General features: G+C 46.2%; 2 protein-coding genes across 3 annotated transcripts; both read left to right on the top strand.

The window, feature by feature from the left end:
• Positions 1-6,013: 6,013 nt before the first annotated feature.
• On the top strand, positions 6,014-21,315 carry slc25a23b (solute carrier family 25 member 23b). 2 transcript variants are annotated; one of them, XM_061224988.1, is made up of 10 exons: positions 6,014-7,075; positions 12,527-12,653; positions 13,219-13,306; positions 13,598-13,709; positions 14,140-14,298; positions 14,785-14,937; positions 15,163-15,276; positions 15,777-15,944; positions 17,044-17,194; positions 17,671-21,315. In XM_061224988.1, exons 1-10 carry the CDS (start codon positions 6,875-6,877, stop codon positions 17,850-17,852), a joined length of 1,455 nt encoding a protein of 484 aa, XP_061080972.1. In that variant the 5' UTR covers positions 6,014-6,874; the 3' UTR covers positions 17,853-21,315. The 2 variants fall into 2 exon arrangements, with proteins under 2 accessions (XP_061080972.1, XP_061080973.1); XM_061224989.1 differs by having other exon boundaries at positions 12,530-12,653.
• Positions 21,316-23,164: 1,849 nt separating this feature from the next.
• LOC133114068 (far upstream element-binding protein 1-like) lies at positions 23,165-26,566 on the top strand. The gene is made up of 6 exons (XM_061223264.1): positions 23,165-23,519; positions 25,115-25,226; positions 25,604-25,663; positions 25,810-25,846; positions 26,089-26,144; positions 26,442-26,566. Exons 1-6 carry the CDS (start codon positions 23,394-23,396, stop codon positions 26,564-26,566), a joined length of 516 nt encoding a protein of 171 aa, XP_061079248.1. The 5' UTR covers positions 23,165-23,393.
• The last annotated feature ends 96 nt before the right edge of the window (positions 26,567-26,662 follow it).

Here is a 26,662-nt window from a genome sequence, read left to right on the forward strand (position 1 = left end):
GGCCAGCAGAGCTAGTGGTCGGGACAGACTAACCGTGCCGCTGAAGGTTTCATTGTGCGCCCGTACGTTTGAGCGATGGGAAAATGGCGGACGAATGAAAACAAAGAGGATGCAGTGTGCGTGGAGCGGACCCTGTGATGTGCTCAGGGGTCCTGTCGCTGCGTGCGTCCTGCATTCAGGAGGGATATTCCTGCCTCCGCTGTCTTGAGTACAGGGATTGTCAGTACGTATTACCGTCAACGTCACCCGGAGCAACCCGAGTGTGTGTGCCATTCACCCAGGGATTCGGTCGCCCGTACTTCTAAAGAGTCGTGCTGCTCTCCAGTCAACCTGGTAAACGACCGGCAAGAAAAAAAAAAAAAAATTTTTAATGCGTTTTTGCTTGGGCTTCTCTCCAGCCTGGATTTGGATTTATCTACTGTCTTTCCCCGCTCCTTGCTGTGTGCTCTGGGACACGGGCCAGTCATTGCTGAGAGACCCGACCCGGTCCAAATACAAAACCGTAAATGGCTCCGAAATTCAGGCATTCCCCCCCAAGCGTTGTTTGAAGGCAAGAATGTTGCCAATGCAATGCCTGTGCAGGTCTCTACAGGCACATCCTTGGCCACTCGCAATGCTGTGAAGACAGCAGCCAACATGTCCACAGCTTGTGTCCATTGTCCAGGCACTGCATTACAGATTGCCAGGCGTGTTTCCAAACCCCAGGTGAACGATGGCATTATTTTCAGCCAAATGTGAAATTGGCTGAATAAAACGCAACTCTCAGGGGCCCCTCATTGATGGTCATTTTAAAAGAAGCCAAAGAAATGGCACACACCCTGTAGCATTGCATGGCCAGTGTTGGCCAGGAGCGTTAAAGCTCTCCATTCCCCCTGGATGAGCCGTTCAGTAGCCCGGGTGATAATCATATCAGATTACATTCACACATTTAGCAGACGGCTAGATCCAGAGTCACTTATAATAGGAGCATTTTAAGTCACCTATTGTGGTGATCAATACATTATCTGACAACATGAAGATAAGATGCCATGGGAGGTGTAGTGTTTCCATGTGCAATTTAAAATAAGGAGATGCAAATGGTGGTGTGGGAAGGGTTGCTTTCTTTGACTTTCAGAACACAGAGAGCATGTAGACCATTGGCTTTTGTTATTGACGCATTGCTGTTCTAAACAGTGCATCGATGTGCTCTAAACATTGCAGAACGCGCATGAAGGATATGCAGAACGTAGTGTGTTATTAGGAAGCAAGTGGCTAAGGGATGTTCTTCTAAACTGAGTGTGGGTACAGTGAGTAAACCCAATGCTAAATGCTCAGCATTAAGTGAGCTGAGGTGCAGTTCAAACGGGTGTGGGTGAGAGATGGCTCTGCTGTTCTCACTGTAGCGGGGAGGTTATTCCACCACTGGGGGGCCTGAGGCCTGCTCTTAGATCTGTATGCGATATGGGTGCTCTAATAATCTGTCCATTTTGTCCTCTCCCATCCCCATGATATTACAAACATTGCTTACTTGCTTAGCAGGCACCGTTGTCCAGAGCAGGTTAAATACTCTGCAGCAAACCAAGCAGCACAAGCAGCAGATAAGACTGCAATGGCCAACCTGGATTTTTATTATTTTTATTATTACACGTGCCTGAATCAGTGGAGTGTCAGCTCCACGATGCCATTCACTCATGCTCCTCTGCTGGGGGACTCACTGGGTGTTTGTTCTGAGACAGACAGGTAACACAAACAGCCCCCCTCCCCCCCTCACATAACCAGGGTCTCGGAAGTCAGGACAGGGTGTACTGCCTTAGGGTTTATTAACTGGCCGTGTTGTTAGGCTGTGGATCAGGGACACAAACAAGGAGATGCTCCAGCTCACAGCACGGTCCCCTGCCACAGGAGGCTGGGGCAATGAGAGGAGCGTAAGCTTCCAAAGCAGTTAGTGAGGCGAGGGATTGTGTGTGTGTGTGTGTGTGTGTGTCTGTCTGTGTGGTTCTGTGTGTGTGTGTGTGTGTGTCTGTCTGTGTGGTTCTGTGTGTGTGTGTGTGTGTGTGTCTGTCTGTGTGGTTCTGTGTGTGTGTGTGTGTGTCTGTCTGTGTGGTTCTGTGTGTGTGTGTGTGTGTGTGTGTGTATGTGTGTGTGTGTCTGTCTGTGTGGTTCTGTGTGTGTGTGTGTGTCTGTCTGTCTGTCTGTGTGGTTCTGTGTGTGTGTGTGTGTGTGTGTGTGTCTGTCTGTGTGGTTCTGTGTGTGTGTGTGTGTGTGTGTCTGTCTGTCTGTCTGTCTGTCTGTCTGTGTGGTTCTGTGCGTGTTTATGCAAGCATACACACGTATCATTTTGTGTACGTTTGTGTTTGTGTTTTTGTCCCCCTGAACACGTTTAATTGTGTGTTAGGACACACGTGAAAATGTGTGCGTCTGTGTGTCCCCGTGCACACCCTTTACTTCAGTGAAAGAAAAGTCAGCTGTTTTGTGAGCCATTCATTTTATTTTCCATCTCATTAAAATGTTCCATTATGACAATTAAAAGTGTGTCTGTATTAGATATTAATAAATGACTTACTGAATTACATTTTAATGATAATTTCCATCATTTTTAACCAAACATGTTTTGTTGCCACACGTACACAAATAAATGGTCACCTGATACAAACATCAGGCTTTCAATGTCTTTTATTATTGTTTCAAAATAGTTCCAACTTTTAGAAACGGACATGGGAAGCATATTATAAATAACACTTCCAATGACGGCAGAACCATATTCATATTAAAGGTATGTCCAAAAAAGTGTTTCATCGACTCCAATAATTCAGAGCTGGCCCTGTAGGAATATATTGGAAATTATAAAAATAGAAAGATACATGTAAAACACTTGGGTGTAATTACAAAAGTACAAATGTCACTGCCAACGTGCAGTTTAACAGGTATGTGTGGTTACTGTGCTATATATTGCTTCATCCACTGCTGGGAATCTACTCCCACTGGGGAATCGAGTTTGAGCCGGCAAAGCAACACACTGACGACCACTTTCCACTTGAAAAGCTTCTGTGAGATTCACAAGAGCTGGGTCCCACAAAGCCTTCCATCCAAATCTCAGCATAATAATCACACAAGTCAGAGTTTAAATAGCCTGGTCAGAGGTGTAATAAATCTTATGCGTAAACATTCAGGATTATACACTCACCGAGCACTTTATTAGGAACATTTTTGAACATTTGCGATTATCTGATCGGCCAATTGTGTGGCAGCAGTGCAATGCATGCAATCATGTAGCTACGGGTCAGGAGCTTCAATTAATGTTCACGTCAACCATCAGAATGTGGAAACAATGTGGTCTAAGTGAGCTTGACCATGGAATTATTGTTGGTGGCAGACAATTTGGTTTGAATATCTCAGAAACTGCTGATCTCCTGGGATTTTCACGCACACTAGTCTCTAGAGTTTGCAAAGAATGGTGCAAAAAAACAAAAAAATATCCAGTCAGCAGCAGCTCTGCAGACAGAAACGCCTTTGACCAGACTGGTCAAAGCTGACAGGAAGGTGACAGGAATGCAAATAACCACACATTACAACAGTGGTATGCAGAAGAGCATCTCTGAACACACAACGCATCATAACTCTAAGGCTACAGCAGTAGAGGTCGAAAAAATAAGTCTAAATACCTAAAAAATGCTCACTGAGTATATATTTCCTGCTGTCCCCCATTTGGACTGCTGCTGGTGACATTGATCTGTGATTCCTGTCATTTCCTTTCAAACAACAGTCCAGTATGTGACCAGCTGTCCGTAACAGTAGGAGGGCTGTTGTAGTGTGTGTGTGTGTGTGTGTGTGTGTGTGTGTGTGTGTGTGTGTAAAATGTTAAACCAAAAAAAAAAAAAAACTTCATCAGAATAAAACAGTCAATAAGGATTACAAAAATCTAATCTTAATGGCTCAAACCTATCACCTCACATACAAATGATTCTGTGAAAATTGTGCATATATGTGGGCTATGTATGAAGACATTCAAAGCTTCTGGAGTTTAATATACTTATTAATTTTATACCTACATTTCTACCTTTGAACGGGACAAGTATAGCCCCTTATTTTCAGCTCATTCTGAACTACAGCGTCTCCTCAGAGTGTCGGTGTAATCTGCCAGCGGTCACTGTATCCTCCGCATGCTGACTGCGTTGTTTCCAGTCCTAGCGTGTCACACCTTAATACCCAATAAAACTCCGGCATTCAGTGGCAGGGGACTGGCAGGGCAGCGCAGAACGGACGAGTGTTCTCGCATAAACACCGAATAGTCCAAATGCATCCGCAGCACAATTAATTAAACGACACAATTGTCTGAGGTGTCGAGGGAGACCAGTGGACACGACCATTGCTGTTTGCTTTTGAGCACTCTGTGCAGTTTCCACACCTTTGCGACAGAGAATGGCCTGCAATGCACCGGTGACCCCGTTCACTCATCGCTCTCCTCAGCAGCACAGCAGATAGACTGCACCAGGGGCTCCGAAACTTTTTCTGACGCGACCCAAAAGAATGCTCACAAATGTACGTAACCCAAACACCCAACCTGACGACAACCTAAGCATTGCGCCTAACAACACTGTTTCGCCATGAATACAGTATATTGGTGCTATACCCTGACCTCTCGTGCCCCAGTCATATAATTGTAGTTGGGTCGTTGTGATGTTTGACATGTAGTAGTCTACATTCACATTTTTTAAGGAAACTACACTTAAATAGCGATTGACTTCTACTGCAATATCTTCTATGGTTCAATCTTCACCATCGTCTAGGCGATAAGAAGCAATTCACTCTTGTGCGAAGAAGGATAGTTTTCTGTCATTACAGGGTAGGCTATAACCAGCCAGTGAACTAGTCCTACATATCGTGCTTTATCACTTCCCTCTTAATTTCCAGAGGTGGAAAGTCATGGGGTCATACAGTAAATGTCCTGCCATGTGTTTCTTCCGCCCATGAACTCAGCCAGTCGACAGATCTACCTCCTGGCTGAAGAGTCACGCAAACCAAGGTGGTTGAAACCAAATAAGTGGATGATTGTTATTACGTGCATCTGCTCCCCTTAACTCACAGACACACACAGGATGTGTTGTAATTTAATATAATAACACTGGTGAACTGCACCCATTTCAAATTGGTTGCTTACATTTTTCCATTGTATACATGGACGAGCACACGCACTCAAACGGCTCTTCGGAGCATGTGCGACTGGATTACTAGACTGGTTAGCAAACGGCTCTACTCCTGCATTAGCAGGTCCTGTAGGATGATAAACCAGTAGGAAGGTTGAAGGCTACGGTACTGGCCCCTCGAGCTACTTGCAAACAAACGGTATGCTCGTGTAAATGGCAGAAAGCAAATGTGCTTATCCTTGTACAAACAAAGCACTCTTTTCAAACGGTTATTCACTTGATTGTAGGTCTGATCCGTGTTACCTTAAGACTTGACAAGGACACCATCTACAATGCCGTTTATTTAGCATATCGGATACAAAGCATACGCTATGTCCTATACAAAATTTCAAGCGTTAATTAGAAAGCATTATGAACTATTGACTAGTTTAAGGAGACAGTGCTTGTAAGATTCACGAAGAAACTTGTGCTTGTTCGGGATAACAACAAATGAACAAAGAAAACGGTCTAATCTCTAAAAAAAAATTTTTGCAGCATCAACAATTTATCAATTGTATCAATTTGCTCATATTAATTTTGGCATGTCGATTTCTTTTGCTGTCGGTGTGAGTTATTTGTGGAGAAAGAGAGTCGCCTAACTGCGTTAAATAGAATTCGAATGTAGCCTATCCATACGGGCTACCGCCAATAAAAAATAAGAATCTCAATAGGCCTACATTTTCTTGCAATCAATTCGCTTTACTTTGGGTTACGATTACCTAAACACGCACTGCTATAGGCAACAACACAGCAGCAGGATATTGCAGTAATTGCGCGTAGTGCGAGCACTCTACTGGACACGCACGGCATAGCGCAGATTTAGGAAGCTACGCTACCAGCCCACTTGCTGCTGCATGCAGTGCGGTGGAGACTCGAGATAAACATATTTTATCTGTTCATCTTCGAAGCTGACGCGATCTTTAAAGATGAGGAATGAGGAAGAAAAATGAGGAGAAACATGATGTAGCCTATTGTAAATGTCTGCATTTTCAAATATTGAGAGTCAAACGCGCACTACCGGAAATCATTTTCTCCTTGGGATAGACGCGAATTTCCGCCGGTTCGTTTAAGTAAGCTACCACCCGGCACATTTTTTTATTTAATCGGTGCACTGTAATGCGGTAGCCTAAATATGACAGACTGTCATATTCGTAACGATGCGCTGTAACTCGCCGAACAGCACAACTGGCAAGGCTACTTTGTGACGGAAGAGGCGATTCCTCTGCATGAGCTCATGGAGTGGAGCTATTGCTATTATCACGGGCAATGTAACGGATAGGGGGATTAATATTAATATGGGGGAGCTCCTTTTCTCCTCACGCGGTGTAGTGACTATATGTAATGCTGGCCTGATTAGCTAGACCTCGCGCTCGCAGCAGAGGCACGAAAGGGGACCAGATATTTTAATTCTTGGCTACTCCATGATTTCGTAGCCTGCTGGTTTTGCTTCGACGAAGCTCCAAAGGACTGAATCAAGAAGAGCCGGCTTGATCGGTCAGCGGGTGTTCTGTTGTGGAAACGGACTTCTGCATCCACTAACTTCGCAGTTCCTTCGCCCGTTTAGCCTACCTCGGTGCTACTGTGGATAGTGCCACCACGGGTTGACCGGATTGTGACAGCTGTCATTCAGCTGTCATTCATGTATAGGGCTACAGTGGTACTCGCTGATCTCAGTTGTCTTAAAAACAATTTTCAAAAACTCACGCATTCACATGGGAGATACCAGGACACGGTATTGTCTTGGTTGGACGCGGGCTTGCTGTCAAGACAACGGCGCTGCTGACCCTGAACGGGAGAAACGATGGGCTGAATTGTTTGAGCAACTGGATTTGAATAAGGACGGGCGGATAGACGTCAACGAGCTGAGGACCGGATTGGCGGCTCGGGGTTTCCTTCGGGGCAATGTGGAGGAGGTAAGACGATATAGTCAGAATTAAAACTCGAAAATGTGTAGCTAACCAGTCATTGGTGTTTTCATCACACAGCGATTGACCTGGTGTTAAGTAGCTTAGCATCACCCTACATCATGCCTAAATTCTCAGGTGTGGGGGGAAAGTGAAATCGCGTGGTGACACTTCTCCTAGGGCGCCACTGCGTCAGCTGAACAGTTGTCCGGAGATTCAGGGGTCCAATAACGTTGTGTTGATCCCAATCAATACAATAGGCTATATCTTACTGATAGTAGCCTGCAACTGAAGTCACTTGGGATGCAAAAGGGAGAGCTCTGGTTCTCTGGTAAATAAGCCCGTTGTTTGTGCTGTAGATATGCTCACAGACCGCCGTGTGATCTCAACCAAGCATAAGGCCGCTCTATTTTTGATAGTGAGGTCATCGCCACAGTTAGGATCAGGGTTAGCGTTTTACTCCGTCTCTAAAGTTCACAGTATGTCCCTTGCAATTTGGCTATCGGCTACTAAAAAGAATGAGATAAAAAGATTATTGCTAGCTAATGTTTCACAATGTTTCACTGAACTACATTAGGCTAAAAACTCTGGCAAGCGCTGGTTTCTCCGTTGACCCTGGTGTTCATTTACAGAAACCTCGGCAAAGTAAAGTAAATATTTTAGTGCTCTGTTGTCAAATGCTGTAACACGCAACCAATTTGCAGAAATAATACTCTATCCTACGCAGTCGCAGACACATCCACCGCCCAGGTGAAGCGGGAACTATGCTAGATATAAGCTATGACAGATATATCATTTTGCGCCAAATTGGGCTTGCAGTGGAGCTGTTATCGTAATATCACAAGTCGTTGGTGGGATAAAACGGCTTTACCATTGCATTAACTGGGTAATAAATGTGGACTGTGTTTCTGTCAACAGTTCAACAAGTGTGTGTCAGAAAAAAGATTAAAAATCTGAATGTACTTAAAGATAAATAAGTTAAATCGTTCAATGGTAATGATAAGAAGCGGCAAAATGGTGGAACTTCTGTTCTGATAAGAATTTGCGGTGGTGGTACATTATAATGTCGATGCAACGGCACTAATGAATGGGTTCGATCGCCAGGTGAAAACAGCACCGTTGTCGGTCTCAGCGAATATTATATTGTTATTACGTGCATCTGCTCCCCTTAACTCACAAACACACACACAGGATGTGTTGTAATTTAATATAATAATTTCATGAATAACATCTGTAGAGTAAGTGTTGTGGTAACCTGTTGACAATCAGCAAGTGTCTGATGATGACTGTTAAATGCTGTACATGGCAGGGATTAACCGACTGAACCGTCTCAAAACCTAGACTGAATGTACTAAATTACCACTATCAAACAGTGTTTCCTAATTCATAAAAAAATATGTTTTTCAGGTTGGTATTGCTTTTTCTTGCAGGGTTGGCACTCCTCAAACATAAAGTAGAAACTTAAAGGAAGCCGTGTATGAAAAGATGGAGATTGAAGTGAACATGACTGAAGATCTTGTATTTATTATTTATTAATTATGTATTTATTATTATTCTTATTTTTTAACAGAACATTGTCAGTTTGTACAGTGGGACGCAGCTGTGAAGTCTGTTTCTGGTGTGCATCGGGACATTATATAGCAGAATCACTGAAGGCCGGATGTTAATGTACACTACAGTTCTTCCCAATGGAAAGAAAAATGTATTAGCTTGATGCTAGCTTAATCCTGTCCCTGTGTGTTGTGGAACCAGTATTTCATCACTGCAGAACATTTATTTTTGGCTTGTAATTATCAAGATGTGGGCCAAAGCTATCTAAGTTCTGACACATACCTGTCCCTTGAGATCACATCAGGATATGCCTTCATACTATCACTATAAAAAGAAGGCAGAGTGATTTTTGCATGCAGGCCAAAGTTAGTGAATGAATAATTATATGCAGGAGTTGTATGGCAATAAGAACTACCCTTAGTGGCCAATTTATTAGATAGGCCTGTACTCCAGCTCATTGTTGCAAATATCAAATCAGTCAATTACGAGGCATGGACTCAATGCATAAAAGCATGCAGACACGGTCAATTCAGACCAAACAGCAGAATGGGGAAAAATGTGATCAAAGTGACTTTGACCGTGGAATGATTGTTGGTACCAGACTGGATGCTTTGAGTATATCAGAAACTTCTGATCTCCTGGGATTTTCACACACAACAGTGGGATGAATGGTTAAAAAAAGAAAAGAAAAAGACACACAGTGAGCAGCTGTTCTGTGGGTGAAAATGCCTTGTTTATGAGGAGAATGGCTCAAGCTGACGGTAAGGCGGCCGCAACTCAAATAGCCATGTGTTACAGTGGCATGCAGAAGAGCGTCTTTGAACACACAACACATCCAAACCTTGATGTGGACAGGCTACAGCAGCAGAAGACCAATAAGTATAAAAAATAAGTAATAAATAATAAAGTGGTCGCGGAGTATATTTTACCTCACGACTGCAAGGGAAAAGCAGCTATGGCAGAGATGGCTGAGGAAGCAGTCGGTCTTATTTATTCCTCTGCTTGCCCAAGTTGCTTTGTGAGTGAGTGTATTGATTAGCTGGCCAATTTAATCCCTTTAATGGAGCCTGTTCTGTTACTGCAGTGCTGATTGGGCTGCAAGCTAGTGCACTGAGCTGAACCTCTGACATCCATCCCTGCCTGTGCCAGTGCTGCTGCAGCAAGGCCAGAGCCTGACCCAGGCGGGTGGGGATTTCTGCACAGTACAGATCTCCAGCAGAGTGACTGCACAGTACAGTAGAGATCTCCAGTAGAGTGACAGCACAGTACAGTAGAGATCTCCAGCAGAGTGACAGCACAGCACAGTACAGTAGAGATCTCCAGCAGTCACAGCACAGCACAGTAGAGATCTCCAGCAGAGTGACAGCACAGCACAGCACAGTACAGTACAGTAGAGATCTCCAGCAGAGTGACTGGACAGCACAGCACAGTACAGTAGAGATCTCCAGCAGAGTGACAGCACAGCACAGCACAGTACAGTAGAGATCTCCAGTAGAGTGACTGGACAGCACAGTGACTAGACAGCACAGTGAGATGTTTAATTGAGGCCATATCACTGACTGCTAAATTATTTGTATTAAGGAAGCTGAGCTGGCTCTCCAAATGGAGGTCTTGTTTCAAAGTTTTCTTTTCTTTTTATTTACATGAAATAAAGTTGAGTGAACATGTTTTTGTTTCTGTCTTCAGTAATATGATAATAATTGGGAACTCCTTTACAAACCTCTTAACCGACTCAAGGCAGTGCAATCTTGCTGAAAGGGGCATGGTACATTGAGAGTAGTTTATAAATGGTAATTATTAACCTTACGCAACAGCAGGATCAAAGAAAGTGCCTAGTATGTCAACTGTAAAGTTAAGTTGTTAGTGTTTGGAACAGCTTGCCAGGTCCTGTCGTAGAGGCCGGAACTAGTCGGGTGTTTTTTCCTGGCAGGCAGATATCCAAGTGCTGGATACTCTCACTGTAGGTAAATGATGAGTTGATATTCATACAATCAACTGGAAATCAGGCTTGCCTTTATCAGGCTTGTATTTTAAAAATAATCTGCAGATTTCAATAGTATTCAGAATTCCCCTGAACATTCCCTTTTTTCTTGGGAACGGGGGACCTTCATAACAAAAACAAAAGTCGAGTCTGTTTTTTTGGAAATATCAGTTTCACTATATTACTCGTAACCTTTCCCAGCCCCCATCTTTCCCTGGCTCTTCCCTCAGTAACAGAAGCAGGAATATCTTGGCTCTGCAGTAACATTTTAGGTGCACACTAATGCACCCCTGTTAGTACGCGATCCTAAATTCCGGTTTTCCAGCTGGGACACGTCAATTTTCAGGAGCCAATGCGCCTAAAATGGCAGCACCGTAGAGCCCTGAATGAGTGTCTGAATGATAACTAGGATCATTACCTACCTCAAATAGAGGAGCTGTGGCCACGCCTGCCCTGCTGTGTCTCCTGGCTTGACCCGTGACCCGTGACATTTGTCGTATCCTACCTGGCATGTGCGTCTATGCGTGGGTAGTAATGTCTACCCTTTACTGCGTCTGATGCCAGCTCCTCCCGATAATGTTTCTGTGGCCCAGGATCAGGTTTCCTTCAGTAACGGTGTGAAACGGCTGTCTGAAAAACTCTGTGATTTCTTATTTACGTAGGCCTTGGGAACAAGGTGCCCAGACGCTTTAGCCAACGTACGACTGAAATGTAGCACTTAAATGTATGAAAAACCAGCAGACGCAATGGCTCCAGGAGCTTGTGATCCCTGGTGTTACAGGGCATTCACCTCTGAAATGTGAAGAGACCTTTAACATATTTAGATGGAAAGCTTCGGTGTTTCTGTTTTCCATTCCTCTTTGTGTCTGTGTGTGTATGTGTGTGTTTCTTTAGAAGAAAAGGTTTCTTGTTTTGAGAAATACAAAAAATTCAATGATAAGGACTCCTTACCTGGACAACGTCACGGGGAATAGCCCGAAATAAAGAGCGCTGGAGCAGAGGAAGATCAGAGTAAAACCCGCTCTGAGTCTCTGTGGAAGACGGTGTAGACAGTGTGTTTGGCTCTGGGCTTCCTGTGCTCTGGTGTTCCTTATTTGGGGCTGCTCCCCTGTGAAGTAAGGCGTCCTTATTACTGTATTGTCCTGGCTGTTAACCGGCCTGAAGCGCATTGGGGCTCTCTTTGGTATTATCAGTCGCTTTTTGTTTGGTTAAAAGGGTAACGTTCTCAGCTGGCTAAGACTGACTTAAGTATTTGTTTACAGTACGTGTATGTGTGGCCACTTCAGGAGAACTTAATCTGAAATTCAAAGATTTCACAGGCAGTTTATTTTTTTTTTAAAGAGAAGGTACATTATCCATACCTCAGTCTGCAAACAATCCCCATGCTGGCAGAAAAATATATTTTCTTGATTTCTGCATGTTAGTGCAATTGATCCACTCATTAATTAAAAAGGCAATTTTCACAGGACCTGTGGAGGGCTGCATGAGGTTTTTATGTCAGTTTTTACTCTGCATATATCTGCTGTAACCGTGGGACACCCACACAGGAGTCTCTTTTGGCAGGTGGTGTTACTTCAAACAGAACGATCTGCTGTCTGCTTAACCTTATTGAAAAAGCCTTGGCGATCTCTCCCTCTGAAGATGTAGAGAATGAGGCCAGATGAGGATTCATTTTGCCAAATAAGTGGAGCTGAGAGTGAGAGTGAGAGTGAGGGTGTGTGAGAGAGAGAGAGAGAGAGTGAGTGTGAGAGTGAGAGTGAGAGAGGCAGTCTATGTGGGTGCAGGCATATTTCCTGATTGGCTCTGCTGGTTTGGAGCCACTTTTTTCCTTTTGTGGCATTTGCTCTTCTCCTCTTCCTGTCTTGTCCTTTTCCTAATCGTGTGGCACCCCCCCCCCCCCCCCCCCCCCATCTCTCTGCCCTCCCCAGCAGATAGTACAGGCGGGAGACACAAACAAAGATGGCCAGTTGGACTTTGAGGAGTTCACTGAATACCTCCGAGCCCATGAGAAGGAACTGCGGCTCATGTTCCACAGTCTGGACCACAACAACGATGGTCAGTGTTCATATATATATATATACTAACGGCACAGTGTACTCACAGAGCTCTGTGTTCACAGGTCATACAGCACAGTGCACTCACAGTTTGAAAAGAAAGTTAGCTGGTTGGTTGTTCCAAACACATTGAAGAACTTGCTACAGTTCTTCTGCAGACTTAATGCATAATGCACACATTTCACTAACATAACATTTTTTCTGGAAAATGAATGTTTGGAAAATATATGCATAAATATATCTGAGACCAGGTCGCCATGTACTATATTTTATTTTTTAATGTATTAACCTCTCCTGAAGACCTCTGAGAAGTTTTGATATATTACATTGCTAACCAAAGCCTAACCTATCATGGTATGAAGAATTATTCTGTGACTATTCCTCAAAAAGGTGTCAAAATTGGCAGTATGCTGCAGGGATTTTACTGGTGTCTAAAGGATTAGAATGTTTCAAATAGAGACCCGTGTTTGGTTAGTACTGGACTGCGGGTGTGTGAACCCATAGCTCCGTTAGCAGTGTAGCCCTGCTGTGCTGATATGAACGTTGCTGCTGGGGCTGTGTTGCAGGTCACATAGATTTGGGGGAACTCCGGCAGTGTCTGCACGATCTGGGAGTGGATGTATCTGTGGAGCAGGCTTCCATAATACTGCAGAGGTGCGTGCGTGTGCGTGTGCGTGTGTGTGCGTGTGCGTGTGCGTGCATGTGCGTGCATGCGCGTGCATGCGCGTGCGTGCGTGTGCGTGTGTGCGTTTGTGTGTGTGTGTGTGTGTGCGTGCGTGCGTGCGTGCGTGTGTTTGTGTGTGTGCGTGCGCGTGCGTGCGTGTGTGCGTGTGTGTGTGTTTCATATCGTGTGTGTATCAGTGTTTTGTGTGTACATGTTAATCTGTTATCGGGATATTGTCAGTGTACTGCCTCTATTTAACTTTCCCGAGTTTCTCCAATCAGCATGGACAAGGATGGCACCATGACCATCGACTGGAAGGAGTGGCGAGATCACTTCCTGTTCAACCCCATCCACAACATGGAGGACATTGCCCATTTCTGGAAACATTCTCTGGTCAGTCTGCACACCTGTATGATTCCTGCTCATTCCCACTCAACTATCCATATTGGTGTGGGGTTTATTTAACCGTGTGTGCACAACAACGCTGTTTTAATTGCCCAGGACAAGAAACTTGTGCCAAGTAAATATCTTGAATTGGATCATAAGATGAGGTCATTTTTGATGTTTCCTTCCTGAAACTAAATCATTCTGCCGATAAGCGATAACTTCGGCGCAATTTTCATTCCAACTGGAACAAAAAAACCGTCAAACCAGCGAGCGATTGTTCGATTGTCAGCGATTAAAGATTGTTCGATTGCAAGTTAAAGTAATTTTAGGATGTTTTTTATGAGCCATTGTGAGTCATTTATGAGCCAAATTAGAAGTCTCCTTCACCCCCCCCCCCCCACCTCTCTCATTGTGTCTGTCTGCCTCCCTCTGTTAGATGCTCGACATTGGTGAGCTTCTGACCGTTCCAGACGAGTTTTCGGAGCGGGAGAGGAGGTCTGGGGTGGTGTGGAGGCAGCTGATGGCGGGGGCGATGGCGGGGGCTGTGTCGCGTACCGGCACGGCCCCTCTGGATCGACTCAAGGTCTTCTTACAGGTGAGCGCGTGTTTGTCACTGGTGGACATGCATGCTGAGCTGCTCGTGCCAAGGCATCTGACAATGTTATCACCAGTGCAGGGTTATCAGCGCAGCAAGCCTGCAGTAAATCAGTGTTGTGTTATTGGCAAAGTTTTCAGTGCAGTTAACATATCGTAACATAATGACAAGAACAGGATATTCATCCCAGCAACGCTCACCTTTTCCTACCGCTAAAGTGTACCTTAGTTAGCTAGTTAGTTACATTACATTACATTATTGGCATTTGGCAGACGCTCTTATCCAGAGCGACGTACAGTTGATTAGACTAAGCAGGAGACAATCCTCCCCTGGAGCAATGCAGGGTTAAGGGCCTTGCTCAAGGGCCGAACATGTCCTGGCAGTTGCCACAGTGCAATTGCTACATTGGTCCTGACACATTGACTGGCACAGATGGTGTAATCCGTGTTAACCTGTGACCCCCTGTTCCCCTGTGCTGTGCCTCAGGTCCACGGCTCAAAGACCCCCCGGATGAACCTGTGGACCAGTTTGAGTCGGATGGTGCAGGAGGGAGGGCTGCGCTCCCTCTGGCGTGGGAATGGCATCAATGTGCTCAAGATCGCCCCGGAGTCCGCCATCAAGTTCATGGCCTACGAGCAGGTGAGTTCAGTCTGTCCTTCCGTCTGTCCATCACCCCTCTCCCCGGCTTCCGTGTGCCACCTGTGTGTTTCGTCTTTAGGTCACTTCCCCCACACCCCGAAATGTTCTGCCCCCTCAACGTGCCACGTGACTCACTCCCTCGCCTTGACCTTCTCACCCCACCTCCGTCATCCACACCCTCACACCCCCGCCCCGCCCGCCCCCGTCCCCTCTCTGTCTGCCCAGATTAAACGGCTGATGAGAGGCAACAAGGAGAATGCATCCCTTCAAGTCCAGGAGAGGTTCATCGCGGGGTCACTGGCCGGAGCTACAGCCCAGACCATAATCTACCCCATGGAGGTCAGAGTTCACGCCCTGGGTCAGCGACCGCTGCCCGTCCCATGATGCCCTGCGGCTTCGTCTCCAGCCTCCTCTGTCGATCTTCTCTTCCTTTCTCTGCCTGTGTCAGTCTGTCCATTCATGTGGATGTTCTTCCACTTTTAAACTCAAAGTTCAAATGGCTATCACGATCGTGCATGTAATACTAGTTATGGGAAAAAAGCTATTAATAGATGTCCAGATGGTGTAATTAGCAAGGGCACTCGTTTCAGGGGATTTGTGCTCCCTTTGGTTCAGCAGACCAGTGTTGGCACTGAAGAAAAATAGGACGGTGTGAACAAATATTGTTATGAAGAATATAGGACACGTAAATATACATGTTAATATACAGTAATTCAAGCCAGAAATTTGCCGGATATTTAGTGGAAACAAATCTGTAAGGGGAGGTAGATGGGCGTCTGGTGGTTGAGACCAGTCTTGCCATGGCCTGCTGAAAGGTGTGACTTGCCATTTGGACCCAGGTTCTGAAGACCCGGCTCACCCTGCGCAAGACGGGCCAGTTCTCTGGCATGGGCGACTGCGCCAAGAAGATCCTGCTGAACGAGGGCGTGCTGGCGTTCTACAGAGGCTACATACCCAACACCCTGGGCATCATCCCCTATGCTGGCATCGACCTTGCCGTCTATGAGGTGTGTGTGTGTGTGTGTGTGTGTGTGTGTGTGAGTGAGTGAGTGAGTGTGAGTGAGTGTGAGTGAGTGAGTGAGTGAGTGAGTGAGTGAGTGAGTGAGTGAGTGAGTGAGTGAGTGAGTGAGAGTGTGTGTGTGTGTGTGTGTGTGTGTGTGTGTGAGTGTGAGAGCCTTGAAAGTCAACAACCTCCAATTTGGATTCCGACAGCAACTCTCTTCTCTTTAACTTAATTTTACTGTTATTTCTATCTATTCATTTTCTTCTTCTCCTCACTCTGTAGGCAATGTTCTGAGTCCCATGTTCTGAGTACATGCATTGTTCCTTCAGAGGCCTGGGTAAAATGGTGGACAGATTGTGCTTGAGGGTGTCAGTGTGCTGTACTGCTGTGCTCCAGATGACTGCAATTACTAGGCTGGCTTTCTCATTGGAGTTGTGCACAGCATCCTCCTGAGCCGACTACAGCAAACACAGCCTGTGTGCTCTCTCTCTCCACCACAGGCACAGACAGGGTTTTCACTGTCCTCATTTAAACATGTTTCTGCCTTGCTCTCTCTCTTTGTTTACTTTGTTACTCTTTCTTCCTGTCCTTACCCCCCTCTCTCACTCTCCCTCTCTCTCCCTTGCTCCCCTCCTCCCTCTCTCCCTCCTGCCCTCCCTCTCTCTCACTCTCATTCTCCCTCTCCCTCCCTCTATCACTCCCTCTTTCCCTCCCTCCCCCCTCTCTCTCTCTCCCCCTCCTCCCCCCACTCTCCCCTCCCTCCCTCTGTCTCTCTCCCTCTCTGCCTCCCTCTCCCTCTCCCCCCTCTCTCTCTCTCTCCCCCTCCTCCCCCCACTCTCCCCTCCCTCCTTCCCTCCCTCCCTCCCTCCCTCTGTCTCTCTCCCTCCCTCCCTCTCCCTCCCTCTGTCTCTCTCCCTCTGCCTCCCTCTCTCTCTCTCTCTCCCCCTCCTCCCCCCACTCTCCCCTCCCTCCCTCTGTCCCTCTCCCTCTCTCTCTCTCTCCCCCTCCTCCCCCCACTCTTCCCTCCCTCCCTCCCCTCCCTCCCTCTGTCCCTCTCCCTCTCTGCCTCCCTCTCCCTCTCTCTCTCTCTCTCTCTCTCTCAGACCCTGAAGAATGCCTGGCTGCAGCGGTACTCTGTGGGCTCACCAGACCCCGGGGTTCTGGTGCTGCTGGGCTGTGGCACCGTGTCCAGCACCTGCGGTCAGCTGGCCAGCTACCCACTCGCTCTGGTCCGGACCCGCATGCAGGCCCAAGGTGAGAGCACAGGAGGCATCGTGGGAAAATGAGCCATCTGGGGGAGGGAGAGAGGGAGGGAGGGTGTAGGAGAGGGGGCAGAGAAGGCGGGAAGAAGGGAGGGAGATGGAGCAGGGGAGAGAGAAAGGGCGAGAAGGGAAGGTGGAAGGTATGGGTGGAGGTAGTGAGAGAAGGCAGGAGAGAGAGAGAGGGAAAGTGGGAGGTAGAGAGAGATAGGGAAGGTGGGAGGTCGAGAGAGGGCAGGAGAGAGAGATAGGGAATGTGGGCAGTAGAGAGAGGGCAGGAGAGAGAGAGGGAAGGTGGGAGGTAGAGAGAGGGCAGGAGAGAGATAGGGAAGGAGAGGTAGAGAGAGCGCAGGAGGGTGGAATAGAGAATGGTAGGAGAGAAGGAGAGAGAAGACAGAATAAAAGATGCAGTGTGAGTGTTGGAGAAGCTGTGACCAGCGGTGACCTCTGTTGGACCCCCCCCCCCCGCAGCCTCTGTGGCCGGCGCTCCCAAGCTCTCCATGGTGGGCCAGTTCAAGCACATCGTCTCCCAGGAGGGCGTCCCGGGGCTGTACCGCGGCATCGCCCCCAACTTCCTCAAGGTCATCCCCGCAGTCAGCATCTCCTACGTGGTGTACGAGCACATGAAGAGGGCCCTGGGCGTGGGCTCTTAGGGAGGAGGAGGAGGAGGAGGAGGAGAGCGGAGGAGCCCCTGTGGGATGGGCGAATGTGAGGGAGGGGGTTTCCCGCACCCTGGCCCAATCCCTGTGCTAGTACCCTGAAACGAACGCAGGCTGGTCCAGCAGCATGTTCACAGAGAAAGGGACACGTTTTCTGAGCTGTCATCCGAGGATCGATGGATCCGCGGTAGTTTCTTGTTCTTTTTGTACCAAACAGAACAAATATGTGGGCCAGACTTAAGACACACTTCCTGTGTTCCTGGTCGTTACCCCTGCACCTCAGGAACAGGTAACATTAACTTTATTGACATCGTCACGTACAGGAGAAATTAGAGAACAAAAACGTTTTCAACTGCCGACTGGCCAAGTGGTGAGAACGACCCTTAATTCTGTGTGCTCTAGCTGACTTTGAGCCCGAAGGAAATGTGAATTTTCAAACTAATGTGTGCAAAATCGTGGATGATGATCCTCTAGAGGGAAACCTGAAACCAAAGCATCCCTTCATGATATGTTGCGATGTTTTGAATGATGAAGCCAAAAAAAAAATCATATATTTTGGTTGGGTAGAAATAGGTGTTTCTACCCAATACCTATTGTTTTATAAAAATAATTATATAAAAACACTTTCATATGAAGTATGTACATCTACAGTTTTCATTTTAAAATTAATAATTTTACAATGCATTCTTGGAAATTACCGTGAAACTACAGGTTCTGTATAAAGCTAGTAAAACTTTATACGTATTTTAATATTTGCTGCACATCTTTATATGCTTCGTAATGTCATTTCAAGGGGACTCATTCAGGTCCAGAATGGATGTGAGATGACATGCAGAACATGTACTGAACCCAGTTTGCTGGATTTGCACTCTTTAAAGTGAATGTGTTTGTTCCTGCAAAGTGGTAACTACTGAATATGCACTGCATGATTGCATTATTACATTTTGCAGACACTGAAATCTGTCATTTCATAGGACTCTGGCTGTTTTTGTCGGAAATGTTTCTTTTTTTTTGTGGCTGAGAGAACAAAGTGGAACATTTTACAATAGGTTCTGTTGTGCCTGTTGACAATGACAATGACAATGGCTGCGTGAACATCAGTTACACAGACAACAACAACACATTGGGAGAATTCTGAAGTTCTGGATGACTTGCCACCCTCACGTGACTTTTGTACACACGTCGGTATGTGAGGAATCGTCAGATTCAGCTTCTCACCAGCAGACACAGGGTGTTCCCAGCCTTGACATCGACTGGAACCTTCCACCTGAGAATATCCCTGCCCTGTCCGCCCCGGAGGGACAAACTCGACTGGACTTCGAGGATGAGGTGTGGCACCGAGGTGTTTGTAGGAACAGAACCTGGAACCGCAGGGCTTGAGGTTTTAATCCCATATCCGGGCACTTGAATTAATCTCGGACAAAGCTCCATCCTGAATTGCCTCAGCGAATGCAAAGCTGTGTCTCTGACCGCGAGTGTACATGCCGTCAGCCCCGCCCCCGGGCATGTGAGGCTGGGAAGCCTGGAAGGCGTGAGGCACGGAGCGAGAGACTGATCGCCGTACTGTAGGACCGTTGCTGGACCGCTGTGACCGTGCGCCACTGTGGTAGTCAGGCCTGTCGGGATTGGCAAACACTGTTGTTCAGGCATACCTGAAGTGTGCACATCCACTCTGCAGCTGTTCACCGGTGTGGGACGGCGCTCTGTGTTCAGGACAATAGTGACATTGACTCCGGTTCAGCTGCACCACTTGATTTGTATAACGGGCTGCAAAGCTGATTTACAAACTGCAATTCCAAAAACATTGCAGCAATTTTAAAAGTACTGTTAAAGTTTACTAAAGCCATTCAGTCGGCACGTCTCCCTTTGCAACAAAAATAATATATTTTTCCCCATATATGGAGATCCACTTGCCATGGCACGTGAAGAATGACAACATAGTGGATGACTGTCCTGTTAATACTTTGAGCCTTCACAAATACACATATCAGTGATATCAGGACATGTCACTGGCCTATAGAATTGTCAAAAAGTTGCTTGAAACACATGGGATAGTGAGAGATGTATTGAATATTATATCGAGGTGTATTGCTAAATATACCTCTTATTGCCAATTATGGGCTCATTGTGATGCATTGGAATATGACCAACAGAATGTATTAAGCAAAAATGACAATGTATCCACATTTATGGAAAAGAGACATGGAGGGACAGGGAGGAGAGTGGAAAAATGAGTGAAAAATAGATTAATGATGAGAAGAAGGGGGTAGGGGAGGGTGTGTGAGAGTTAAAAGAAAGATGTAGGGAGCAATGACTTCTGGCAGGACAACCTGATGACTTGAATGGGCTCAGTGAGAGAGTGATCCATCTTCCTGGATTCTCTTATCTTATTTCATTGGAACTGCTGTACTTTGAACATGTATATGAATGTTTGTGCTGACTGAATAGTATTTATGGTGGAGAATTATCTATGTTATATTATCAGGACTGTGAATGCTTGCTTTGAAAACCGTGGTTGTTAATCTTTATTCTCCAGTGAATGGGGCATGCCAGTGGAATGCATGAAGGTGGGGTTTGTGGAGGGGGTGGGGGTTTTGCTTAAGGTGATTTATATTTTTGAATATTAGTGTGCATTGCCAGCATGACAGGTGCATGTTTCAATAAAAAGAAAATATTATAGTCTTGCTTTTTAACTGCTTAGACTGCCAGGACTGTCTTGGGTGTGTATGACTGGCACATTTTATCTGTTTTCGGGGGACGTCTCCCTCTCCAGGTGACAGCAGTGGTTCCTGCTTAGTTCTTTAGTCAGGTCAGGTGGTGTGCACCATGGTTCACTGTGAACTTCCACTTGGGTACAGGGTACATGGGAGAAAGATGTGGGGAAAAAAGACCATTTACTCTTGAAATTAGCAAATTTAACTAATATTAAGTAGATGATCCAAAAATGTTTTGCAGGTATACCCCACACACACACGCATGTGCTCAAAAGCACAAACCTTTTTGAGCTTACAAAAGCAGTTCATTCACTTTGGGGGTTTAAATAAGGGCAAAATTGCTATCATTCTTAACATTTCATGTGATGGTTTGTCGTGAGCTCAGAAAAAAAATGTTCATGAATGATTTTTTTTCCTGTTTCCTCGCCAATCTGTTTTGCCCTTTCATACTCGCACTGAAACACTGTGGCAACTTCCGCTATCTGCTCAAGAGAGACAAGCATGCGGCCTGCTTCATGTCACCGCCACTTCTCTTCAGTCAACAAGGGAGGCAGCTCCCTCCAGCGGTGCCTCCAATGGGCCCTTGCACCCACACCAGCCCAATCCTACCCAAAAAGCTTTCATTCCAACCATCAGTTATGTTATTACACCTGATTCTACTCATCAACCGCTACAGTCTTTGCAAAGGGCCTGGATGAGTAGAGTCGTGCATGTTTCTGCTTGGTTGGAACAAACGCCTGCCCCCACGCTGGCCCTTTGTGGACGCACTGGAACACGCGGCCCCAACAGGGTGAGCCTCCCCTGCCAATCATGGTCTGCATCTCACCAGCAGGGCGTAGTCTTTTTTGTCACTTGATTTTTAAGATACCAAATGTGTTACATTACTGCTATTCACACACACACACACACACACACACACACACACACACAAAAGGTGGCCATGCACTGAGATTTCCCGCCCCTATTGAAGGAAAGGAAATAGTCTGGTTTTCTGTCCAAGATACACTGCTCAACCAGTACCTTGAGCAAAGCAGCAGCTAATTTCAATCTAAATATACTTTGGTAGAAACTTAGCTAAAGTTCTGTTGTGGCACCCGACACCTGCCAATTCAAATGTTCAAATGGAGCATTTATTTTAGCACAACCTTCACCTAACTTATGGTTTACTATAATGATGCAGCAGAGGGGGGAGGGGGGGGGGGGGGGGGGTCACGTGATGATGTCTGTGTTTGACCACATAAGGCAATATTTTAACAAGACATGACGCTCATCTCATGACGTGCAATGCAAAGTCAGAAGGTTTTCGGAACCTGTGCTGCAGTGTATGAGTGCAGAGTCTGTATGAGTGCAGAGTCGGTATTGCAGTGTATGAGTGCAGAGTGCAATACCGGCTTATCTTTAAGGTTTCTAAACGGCAGCAGTCCACCCCAGCCCAGGACTGAAAAGCCAATGACTTTGTACCAGATCGTTTTTAAAGAAATGCTGCAGTGGTCCGGTCCACGTGTGGTGCACTTGAGACAAGTGGGAACTATCATATGTGCTGTTGCCCACATTTTAAAGGGCTGCTCTGTGTCTTCTTCCTCAGGACCAGGCGGTGATTTCTCTAACTCTTAACTGTCTGATCTGAGGTTCCCCCACTGGTTATGCTGTGGTTATTGCACTGGAATTGGTTGCCATGATATGCTTTATTCACATAATATTTATGTTTATTAATTCATGACAGTCATGGTCTTTTGTCATCTGATTACTAACATCAGCTGCATGTCATCCTGCTCTTATAGTAGTTAATCTAACAAATTAACTGAATGTTTCCTGGATAAGGTCATTCTACTTAAAAACATTTCCATGTGTATGTGCATTTATAAATGTAAGCAATGTATCTATATTGTTTGAGAGTTACATTCTGTTCTCACATTGCTCAAAATAAAGATATTTTGAATTCACTTGGATGTCTGTTACTATTAAGACTTTTCACATTTCACATTTTAGATACACTCCAGAATCTATTGCCAATACTAGTATTGTAATTATGTGTTGCAAATATGAGAAAGGCCTAAAATAGAAATTGACATTAATAATTGAGAGGGAACAAAAAGATATTGCGGAGAAAATACATTTCACCAAGGCATACGGTCAATAGATGGCGGTGATGAAGCTATTTAAATCACCACTTCGGAATAAAACATTTTACAGTGCCATAGTCCCCTGAATTAAATTCACTTTGGGTAAAATCATGTTTTACTGTGCCCTGTTTAAAGTACTGTATGCAATACCACAGAGCCGCACCGTCAGTGACACCCTGTGTGGTTACTTCAGAGAGCTATGCTCTTCACGAGGCAAGACATTTTGCGAAATCGGCCTAAAATCCATGTTCAACAAAACGTGAAACCCGTGCACTTGACTCACGCTTCTATACGCCGTTATTACCCGTCAATCAACATGAAACTTCTGTAGTAGGAAGATCAGTAGTAGGCAGAATCATTGGTTTTTTGATGACGTCTCAACATCTGATTGGTTCTTTTTAGCAGCGTAAGTGGGTTGGTGGCATTAACTGAAATGTGCTTTAAATGGTTTTTTCTCGAATACGCTTGTTGCTGAAGGTGGAAGCCGACCAAAGGATTTGAGTTTGCACCCTTCGCCCACTGGAGAAACCCAAATAAACTCAAGAGGCATTGGGTTTTCTTCCCGCCCCCCATTCCACCATCACAACCTCCTCGCCCCTCCCCGACTCTTGCGTTTTCGTCTTCCCGCTTCTGCGCACCTCGACCTGGCCTAAATTGCCTGCTTCGACTCGACAGCCTTCGCTCGCAACACGGCTAGCATGTCGGAATACAGCACGGTGCCGCCGCCCGGGGCTGGAGCACCTCTCGGTGGCCAATCAGCCTTGGGGGCCGGTGGCGGGATAAAGAAAGATGCCTTTGCTGACGCGGTCCAGCGAGCGCGCCAGGTGAGGACGGGGACGGCGTGTGAGTAACGTTAGGGCTAACGTTAAAGTTAAATCAAAACGTGTTTGACAGCTGAATCAATGGACCCGGCGTCGTGCATGGCTAGCTGGCAAAATGTATTCCTGGTGTATAACGTTATCTGATATCTCCCCAATAAAATCACACGTTTCTAGTTTTCTATTGATTGTAGTTTTGGCATCCTCATTAACCCTTATGTGGGAAGTTTGCTGGCTAGCTGATACGGATTCTCGAGGCCTGTGCAGTGCTAATTAGCTAGCAGGCTGACATGACAGTATGTCCATCAGTTTTACTAGCGTTGGGGGTCTTGCTGCTAGCCACAGCACTTACACGTCGTAGGACAAGATGTGCCTAGCATGCAGTGCTTCGGTGGTGCGACCAAATGAAAACCAATAGCTAACTAACCCTGGGTGTGTGTAAATACAACAGGCCATTTGCGTCTCCATTTAACGTTAGCTAACTAGACTAACTGTTCCCGGTTCCCAATCATCAGCTACCGGGACAATGTCTCAGGGACTGTAATTAATTAGACAAGGCTAAAGCGTATCAGCCAGGCATGGCTAGCGAGCAGTTTTAAGAGCAACCTGAAAATGGTAACATTAGATCATAAATGTCACCAATGTTACCAAATCGGTACACAACAGATTGTTTACACGTATCCAGCTGTAACGTTAGCTAACCGTTAGTCACCGGCTTGTCAATTCACACTTGAAAATGGAAGTTTTTGTGGATTTTTTTTTTTTTTTTTGCTAGCTTGAGTGCGATTGCACCTCTGAAGTAGCTGTCTACTCAAGATTAGCTATTTGAAATGATAGCTAATATCGCCGCAGCAAACTAACTAATGCTGTGCCTACAGCGTATCTCACTGAGCAACATACTACATCTGTAAAATCTGACTGATCATGTCACTTAAGTTAGTTAGCTACAATAGCTAGCTGCATTTATATAACAAAGGGAAAGTTTTGATCTTGAACCCAAACGAACTTTGGAAAGCACCACAACCACGCGCGGTCTAGTGTAAAGTAGTAAAGCATGCGCAGCGAGTTTTATTATTGTTGATGACGTTACTGTTTATGCAAGGCGAGGACTCGCATTCCTTCTGCGTTATGTCAGGTTAAATTCCTACCCTTGTCGTCACTAATTGCTTTAGTTGATAATGAGACGTGTACTGATCGTCGGTGTCGGTAAGTTGTTTTTGTCAGGGTGGTCTTAGTTGAGGTAGCTAGCTGGTCCAGTGGATATTTTGCCTTAACTGGCTTAAGATGTACTGGAAGCATCCGAGCTTTCTTTAGCCTTTTAATTCTTCCATTTCCTCCATTTTTCAAAATGCTATCTTCAGTTAAGGCCATGAAAAGCAGGATTTCTCAGGACTGTGGTTCGATTTTAACCAGTGCAACACTCCAGTTTCTGAATGAGGAGATTGTGCAGTTGCTTGAAGAGCGTGGAACAGGAACTAGAAGGCCACCAAGGGAACCTTTTGAGGGGCTCCTTTTCTTTCGTGTTCGAGACGTTCAGTGCACGGCTTGTTCTCGCCTGTGCTTTTGGTGATGGTTCCCCTCGGTGTCTGTGTGCGCCTCAGATCGCGGCGAAGATCGGTGGTGATGCGGGAGGGGGGCCCCCTCCCATGAATAACAGCAGTCCTGCTGAGAGCTTCCCCTTCACAGCACAGAAACGCCAGCTGGAGGACGCAGGTGAAGCTACGCCCTGGACGCTGTGCCCTTCACACTCAACACGCACTCACTGACCTGAACACTGTGCTCCTCAACACAACACAACACACACTCACTGACCTGAACACTGTGCTCCTCAACACAACACAACACGCACTCACTGACCTGAATGCTGTGCTCCTCATTACAACACGCACTCACTGACCTGAACACTGTGCTCCTCAACACAACACAACACGCACTCACTGACCTGAACGCTGTGCTGTGTATTTTTTGGGGGGGGTTTTTTTGGCCATGACTTCTCAGGTGTGTTAAAGTACACTTTGTGGGACTTGGAGGGTATCAATGACTTGTTTCTTTTTGGTGCCCCCCCCCCCCCCCCCCCTGTTTCTCTCCAGAACAGCCAGACAGTAAGAAAATGGCCCCTCAGAGTGACCGGGACACTGCCACCGCTCTGTGTAAGCGTGTTCATATTGTGCCCGTCAGTTTTCCCACTGTTCTTCCCAGTTTTCCCTCCTCTCCCTCCACTCCTCTCCCTCGCTGTTTGTCGCTGGCCTCCCTAGCGTCTGTAATCTGACCCCTCTCCTGTCTGCTCCCCTCACAGCCATTGGAGCCCAGCTGGCAGCCCTGGCCCAACAGAGGTAAGCACTGCCTGCACTGGGATCCATGACAACCGCGTACAATAGAGTACGGGACAGCTTATTCATTTGGTTATGTACTTTGTGTAATCTGGAGGATGACAGGGGAAGGTGCGAGGGGCTTGTTTCTGTTTTCAGTGGAGTGAGCATTCCCCCACTGCAGTCTGCAGTCACTCCAATCTACGTGACATTAGGGTCGACTTCAGTTCACTGATTTCCATCTCTCCTTCCACCTCTCCCCGAAGTCGGCCAACAACCACCACAGAGGAGTTCAGTGTTCCCGATGGCATGGTTGGACTCAGTGAGTATTTACTCTCTCACTCCTACCTTTCAGCATTCAGGTCTTTGTTTTGACTGCACCTGGCATCTAGCCTGGCTGCTTAGCCTTCATTAAGTGGTAATTAAACCCTGACAGTAAATGGAGTTAATGTTCGACTTCAGAGAACAAAAACCGTGCTGAAGGGGTAATTGGTATGTTTACTCCAGGTTTTGATCCTGGCATTACCCCTGTTCCAGTGAAACTACATGTCCCATGCTGCCCATTGTCTCATGAGAAAGGGACTTTATTTTATCCACCGTTATCTGTATTCCCTCACAGTTATTGGACGAGGAGGAGAACAGATCAACAAGATCCAGCAGGACTCTGGCTGTAAGGTCCAGATTGCACCAGGTAAGAGAGCTGGGAGAGGCAAGTTCATATTTCTTATTTTCCACTTCATTTAGACAGGGGGGAAAGCCCAGTTGCATTGTGGGCGGGGGTGATGGGGGTTTCTAAATGACGGGGAGCCGTCTGTCCTGCGGACTGCGACACTCGGGTCT

This window comes from Conger conger, chromosome 16, assembly GCF_963514075.1.
Source record: "Conger conger chromosome 16, fConCon1.1, whole genome shotgun sequence".
Classification (NCBI taxonomy): domain Eukaryota; kingdom Metazoa; phylum Chordata; class Actinopteri; order Anguilliformes; family Congridae; genus Conger; species Conger conger.

What these genes read in the sequence shown, in the direction of transcription:
- slc25a23b (XM_061224988.1), top strand. Translation starts at nt 6,875, where the DNA reads ATGGGAGATACCAGGACACGGTATTGTCTTGGTTGGACGCGGGCTTGC. An exon ending in TTCGGGGCAATGTGGAGGAG is followed by an intron (nt 7,076 to 12,526) that starts GTAAGACGATAT and finishes TGCCCTCCCCAG; the next exon opens with CAGATAGTACAGGCGGGAGA. An exon ending in AGTTCATGGCCTACGAGCAG is followed by an intron (nt 14,938 to 15,162) that starts GTGAGTTCAGTC and finishes CTGTCTGCCCAG; the next exon opens with ATTAAACGGCTGATGAGAGG.
- LOC133114068 (XM_061223264.1), top strand. Translation starts at nt 23,394, where the DNA reads ATGTCGGAATACAGCACGGTGCCGCCGCCCGGGGCTGGAGCACCTCTC. An exon ending in ACGCCAGCTGGAGGACGCAG is followed by an intron (nt 25,227 to 25,603) that starts GTGAAGCTACGC and finishes GTTTCTCTCCAG; the next exon opens with AACAGCCAGACAGTAAGAAA. An exon ending in GGACACTGCCACCGCTCTGT is followed by an intron (nt 25,664 to 25,809) that starts GTAAGCGTGTTC and finishes CTCCCCTCACAG; the next exon opens with CCATTGGAGCCCAGCTGGCA.